Below are 6,901 nucleotides of genomic sequence, written 5' to 3'. Positions count from 1 at the left end.
CTAGATTATCCTTCAGGGATGAGAAATACTTGTTCCTAAATTATCTATTAGAGACGAGCAACATCCTGATCCTAGATCAACTTTTAAGGACGACGAACACTCTAGTCCTAGATCAACCTTTAAAGACGAGCTACATCTTTGGTCCTAGACAAACATTTAAAGACGAGAAATATTTCTAGTCTCTAATTGAGACCACACATGAGCCTAATATCATAAAATAATAAATTTCATAAAATAAATATCACATTGCTATCAAGAATCTCGATACAAAAATAGAATATAATTAGAGACCAGAAAACTTAGTTAACATCCCATGATATTATTTAATTTCAATATTTGTCTCACGAAAAACCTATAATTTATCATACCGGTCGAGCTAGAGTATGATATCAATTTTTCATAACATTTGAATACATAACAAAATAATAATGAGTTTGTGCATCTCCAAAGCTTGCATCTTGACTTGTCTTCAGTAATCTTCAGAATCTGTAAGTGTAAGATTTTGAAAAAAGATAAATAACTAATGTTACAATAGAATAATCTATGTAAAGTTTACACTAGAATTAGTTAAACCTCTCACCACAAAAGTCAACGAACGCTGCAACTAAATTAAAAAAAAAACTAATTAGAAAAGCGATGAGATACATTACATCATTTATAGTTTAAAAAGGCATTCTAAATGAGTAAGTAGAGTCAGCCTATGCCAAACTCTAATAGCATTATTCAGTCCTCGCTTTCGAGTTTTCAAACACTTCTAATTGAAAGAGGTAAGTGTTTCCTGCAAAGAACTAAATTTTCTGGTTTGATAAGGCTACTGACTCTGGGATTTCAGCTGTGAGGCTATTGAAAGAAAGATCAATTGTAGCATTTGGTGGTATTTTCTTGGAAAATTGTGATGACACTAAACCAGACAAGCTTGTTTGAAAAGAGGTTAAGTATTTCAAGCTATCGCCACCAAACTCAGCAGGCAATGTTCCATTCAAAAAGTTGGAAGAAAGATCCAACACTTCAATAAACTGAAATCCACTTGGTACTATGCCAGAAAAATGGTTGTTCCTTAAAGAAACAACTGCTAAATTCTGCAAAGAACTCTTTTGTGGAAGATTTCCAACAAAGGCAGATTTCCAACAAATGCACTGACAGAAAGATTTAGAACCTTTAGGCTCTTTAACCCCCCCAACAGACTCTGGAAGTACTCCATTAACATCATTGTTTGATAGCGAAAGAACTTGAATTATCATGTCTGGTGCATAAGTGACACCATTCCACAAACACGGGGTTGCATCATTATATTCCCAATTATCAAGAACTGATAAAGGATCATCAAGAATAGAGTATTTGAAAGACAATAAAAGAGTACCATCTATGTTGAGACCAAATGAAGGACACCAAAGAAGAAAGAAAAAGACCCCAAATGAAAGGACGCAGAGAGTAAAGTTGTCTACATTGTGGCAGAGGTGGCATTGAACTGGAGAATGGATGAACCAATTTTTTTGGAGTCGTAGTACCAATTTTTTCTCTATCGGCTGCATCTGACATTCATTCCTGAAGCATTGGAAGCTCTGGACCCTGTAGTGGATTTTGGCAAACAAAAGTGGAGGAACGGTCCATCCAGAAAACTTAGAAATTCCAGGAAAAAAAAGTTGACTTAAAAAGTTTTTTGAGAACATTCTTTTACTTGTATAGTAGTAGGCAAAGGAAGTGTAAAATAAACTCGTGATCCTAAGAGATACTGACTTTGACTTGAGTAAATTGGACTCATATTGTTTTTTTTTTAACTGAAAATTGGACTCATATTGTAAGATATGCAAGTTATAAATTGAATAAATTTATGGTGCCGATGCAAAGATACCATGCCCCTTCTGGTTTTGGCATTCTGTCAAATGTTCAGAATCTGCAATCAAACCTGCTATCTCTAGCCCCCAAACTTTCAAGAATAAGGAACTAGAACAAAGATAATATAAATGAGCAAACATAGCAGCTCCGGGTACATATGCTTTTGGCTCAGACAAGAGAACCTATAGAGACTCATCATCATCATCACAAGCACTATAAATCAACCTATAGAAAGATCATACAGACTATCAAGATGTGTCTTATTTATTAGAACTTTTGTAACAAAGAGCTATTTAATTACATACCAAAATAATGATATAAAGAGGAGAAGGATGATATAGCCTAGTTTGAAAAGTCTCTATTTCTTTTCCCAATTAAGCAGATTAAAAATCTCTGTCACGTCTACAAGGTGCTGCCTTTTTATGTACCTAGAGCATGAAGCAAACATAAGAAATTTTGTTTGATGATACATATCACAAATATTAGAGAGGTTTGATATCTAATTATATCTCAAGCACTAACAAGTTCCCTCAAATAAATAAATACAATAAATGAGGCATTTTTAATGCATTGGAAGAGAGGGTAATGGGAGGATGAAAGGGGATGGTTTCAGTTTCACTTTCAACTGTAGTACAGATCCTTTAACCACTTAGTATTGGTTATATATTATATATAAATAATGTCAGCATATAAGTGCCAGCATTTTTGTGGACATCCACTGTTCTGCCAAACAACGATTCAAGCCAGCCTTTAAGACTACCTTTCTGGTCCACCCTAACAAAAACTTTAAGTGTCTTTCCTCTAGTTTCATATAACAAATATCCCCTGGACTTTCTTTCATCATTAAACTGTATGCAATAATAAAAGACACTAGCAATACTTTAAGCAACTTTACCATTTGTTTTGCCAACTTGTGAAAGGCTGAATGGAAACCTTTTATTAAAGAGATAGACAAAGAAACGAAAGAAATTATCAACAAATTCAGCCAAGCACATGAAAACTTGCTAGTTTAATCTATGAATTAATCAATTTAAGTGGTATCACTAAAAAATCCTCCATTTTCAAATAAGAAACTGACTTCTCTATATCCATTTCCCTCCATTTGGACCCATTCCATTTAAATACTCAATAATTTTGTTAGCTTTCTAGAACTAGAGGTTCTCTAAGTCGTAAATTCTAGCAAATAGGGGTGCACACTCAGTAATTGGGTTTGATTTTTAAGAGCTTCAGTTCATTTCTTTGATTTTCAATTTTTAATGGTATATATCAAACACTGAACTGGACAATAACCATAAATTACTGGAGCATGTTCCACTGTATTTTTGGTTTAAAATAGGCTATTCAACAGACCGCAAAAGAGGCACACATAAGCTGGAGCTTGTGGATAGTTGATAAAGCCATCAAAAGGATATGAAGGATGATCCCTGCTGCTATCTTCTGGTCCATATGGAATGAGACGAACATGAGGTGCTTTGATGGAATCTCAACTCCAAACCACTCCCTCAATACATAGTGATCTTTTTTGTTGGACTAATATGACTACTGTAATTAGCATAGATCAGTCGTTGCAAATTTATTTTGACAATTAAAAAAATCCAACAACTGATGAGTTGTTGGATTTTGTTAGTTTCCTTTTCTTAGATCGACAATGAAAAGGGGATTTTATTAGTTCTTTTGTTTATGACTATTCCTTTCCTTGTAACTATGCATCTACTTGATGCTCTTTTGTGAATGAAACATTTTACTCATAAAAAAAGACTAAAGTTAGTTCGGTTCTATTCAGTTTTTCTATTTCTGTTTTGGTTCAGCCCTTCAGTATGTGCTTGGTACGTTAGACTATTTTTCTGCTTAAAAGATAAATGTATTTTCTACCTAAAATGGACTTTACTTAAATGTGCATCAACTTTTTATTCAAGAGATCTATGGAGATTAATAATTTAACTAAAGGCTGCCAGTTAAAGAAATTAGTAAAATAGATACCAAGTGTCTATTAGTTATCCTAAGAGATCTATAATGTATCAACAACTAAGGAACACACACAATATGCATAGCAGCAGTAGTTTTCAGCAAAGCAGCATCTGTAAGCTTGGAAAACACACTTATTTGAAAACGAACATTAGATATTCCATATATTTACTGGAGTAATAATTCTCAAGACATTCAAAAAGCTAAACATCTCAATAATGGTTTCCTCCACATTTCCAATGCATTCCAGCTCCATTGATATAATGTTAATCCCGTTGGACTATAAAACTCAACTACATTTTTCAACTAAAGCAGCAGTAATAGTTTGGTAATTCGGTTAAACTGAATACCGAAATACCAACACTTTATAACACAAAAACTGAACAGAAGACTAAACTTTTCAAAAATCAAAACAAAAAACCGACCAAAGAACTGAATTAATTTGGTTTGGTCTAGTTTTGCATTTTTATGCCACCCCTACTAGAAAACACCCCACCTAATGTAAGTATGTCAATGATGAATAAACCATAACCATTGATATCACATAGTCTGTAAGGTATATAAGTCATTTGTTTCCATTATTTTATTGTTCCTATCTAAGTTCGTATGAATTTCAAGAAACAGGCTTTTGGGATCACCAACGGTGTGCGATAAAATTTGAGACTTACTTTTCCTAACATTTACAGAATCTCGCACTAAAAGAGATGATAGTCCAACACGGAGGATACAAGATAATTTTGGTGATTTGAGTTTTAGGAGGAACTTGCAAGATTGGAAAGAGCTACTGGACAAAAGCCCAATTGTTTGTTGCATTTTCTCAAGCACCTGCAGCACAGAGACTTAGAAAACCTGCTAGCTTATACTTGAACAAATAGTAGTAATAGTAAAATTGTAAGAACAAATCAAGTCAGCGAAGAACATCTTCATACACCTACTGGACAAAAGCCCAGTTGTCTAAAGCATTTTCTCAAGAACCTGCAGGACCGATGATAAAACCTATGTTGCTCACACTCCTTGCTCACACCTCTTCAAAAATTTCTATGGGTGCATGTGAGATTCTCTAAAAGTATTGAACTTTTGAAGAATCCGACACTAATGTAGCATTGACAATGAAGAGTTTGTGCAACTTAGGTTAAAATAGAACACCAACAGAAAGCATAGGAAAATTAATCATTCACCTGTTACGGAAACACTATAATGTATATGTTAGGATATGTTACGATACCTCAGGAAAATTAAGCATTCACTGATTTGGGCAACACTATGTTAAGCATTCACTGATTAGGAAAATTAAACAAAACACCAACAGAAAGCGTTGAAATCATACCTCAGTTGTTAGGATGGAAACATTATAATGTAGTAATTTCTTCGTTATTTGATGAAGCTGCGATGGAAAACAATGAGATTAGGGCAAAACGAAATTGAGCATTCACTAAGAAAAAAACATGGAAAACTAATTATGTTGGAGCAACAATTGGGTGTGAATGACCTAATTTTAGAGAATACGCATAGTTTTAATTTTCTTGCGCCTTATGTTTTATTAATTACTAATTAGCATTTTTTATTAAAATTTTTATTAGACTAATTTGGCGGTACTTTTCTCAAGGTTCTAAATTATTAATAGGGACCAATTAATAATTTACTTAGGATTAGATTTTGTACCTTCACAATAAAATACACAATTAGAGAACAGAATATAATCTCGTCCTAATAAGTATACTTTTAGAGACGAAATTATTGACTCATCCCTGAATGTTGGTCTTAAATAGACTTTTTTGTTGTATTGTGCCCCATCATAGGTAGTAGGGCCAAAATCTTAACTTTTGATTCTCTAAACTTTAACCTTCGGATACCTACTCTATTACCTATACCATATAGGTGTCATCGTAGATGGGTCCAAATCCATCTTTCAAGTTCTTTTCTTTTGTTTAGCTCCCAAAACCTAGTTTCTTAAAAAATACAACACAAAAACACATCATGTCTAACAAAATGGGCTAAGTAATTTCTTATTTTCTTAGTTTAAAGATTTAAAAGTCTTATGAAACCATAGCACATCAGCGAACATGAGGATCTTCCTGTAACGCCTCGATTCCCGAGAACCGGAACGCGACAAGGTGCTTATGATCCCGAAGGACCACAAGCTAACCCCTTTTCTGATGTCTGTACCTGTTCACTGCATAATATAATAAAATGCATACGAAAACTGGCTAACACTTGCCATAAGGTTCAAACATCTACAAATATACAATACCTTAAACCACACTCTAATACATCTGTCTGAAAAGCCTCTACACTGCCTGAACTGTGGAGTTGAAAGGACAATTTTCCCAACTAACTCCGTCTACTAAAATCAAATACTGTAATAACAACATCCTCGAATGATGAGGACTCACTGTTGCACCCACTGCTGCTATACAAGTGACTTCTAAGATGCTCCAAGTTTCACTCCTCTAAACCTATGGTGCCCCAAAATAAAAGAACACCATAGCGCGAATGCGTCATTACTAAGATGTACTGAGTATGTAAGCAGGGAAGGCTAAATGCAAGGGCTTATGCATGAACATTTAATCAACAGAATAATCATGAGAATAACGAACGAGTACACATAAATGAATGCACAGTTCACAACCACTATAACAATTATAACGACTCCAGATACCACAGCTCGGATACTACTTTACTGTCCTCAAAACTCACTACTGTACTGGGATACTGCATTACTGAATCACAGGATATCAACATTGATCAATCGAATACACTCACACCCCTGACTCCTGAAGATTTATATTGACACAGAAACTGTGGGAAATAGTTACATAACTCACCATGACTCCTCATAAGCAACTGAATATGTGGGGGTGCACGAAATAATTTGAATAGTATCTTTGATTTCATAAAAAATGCGTACGGAAAATGAAGACTCACATGGCTTGAATTTCATTATCCATACTTCTCATAATATTATAGAGAGGAAAACATAAGTAAAATCCCATAAATCATCATAAAATCATCAATATTCATCATAAATTCTCATGACTCATCATAGACAACCAAACTCATCAACTCAAGACTCGGAGCGACTCGATAGTTCAAGAAACAT

At 34.2% G+C, this 6,901-nt stretch overlaps 1 protein-coding gene across 6 annotated transcripts; it reads right to left on the bottom strand.

Moving 5' to 3' along the window:
• Positions 1-211: 211 nt before the first annotated feature.
• On the bottom strand, positions 212-5,352 carry LOC107838927 (receptor protein kinase-like protein At4g34220). 6 transcript variants are annotated; one of them, XR_007044089.1, is made up of 4 exons: positions 5,129-5,349; positions 2,142-2,264; positions 581-2,061; positions 212-486 (listed from the first exon to the last, which is right to left on the bottom strand). XR_007044089.1 is itself a non-coding variant. In XM_016682214.2 (3 exons), the coding sequence occupies exon 3, from the start codon at positions 1,668-1,670 to the stop codon at positions 789-791; it is 882 nt and encodes a 293-aa protein (XP_016537700.1). In that variant the 5' UTR covers positions 1,671-2,264; positions 4,470-4,626; positions 5,129-5,352; the 3' UTR covers positions 611-788. The 6 variants fall into 6 exon arrangements, 2 of the variants coding, with proteins under 2 accessions (XP_016537700.1, XP_016537699.1); XR_001664887.2 differs by having other exon boundaries at positions 581-604; positions 5,129-5,338; XR_001664884.2 differs by having other exon boundaries at positions 1,446-2,264; positions 5,129-5,346.
• Positions 5,353-6,901: the final 1,549 nt, after the last annotated feature.

Source organism: Capsicum annuum, chromosome 8 (genome assembly GCF_002878395.1).
Source record: "Capsicum annuum cultivar UCD-10X-F1 chromosome 8, UCD10Xv1.1, whole genome shotgun sequence".
Lineage (NCBI taxonomy): Eukaryota > Viridiplantae > Streptophyta > Magnoliopsida > Solanales > Solanaceae > Capsicum > Capsicum annuum.
Note: the sequence above shows the minus strand (reverse complement) of the source record. Positions and strands in the feature narration are given on the sequence as shown.

Excerpts from the sequence above, each read along its gene's own strand:
- LOC107838927 (XM_016682214.2), bottom strand. The coding sequence starts at position 1,670 with ATGTTCTCAAAAAACTTTTTAAGTCAACTTTTTTTTCCTGGAATTTCT.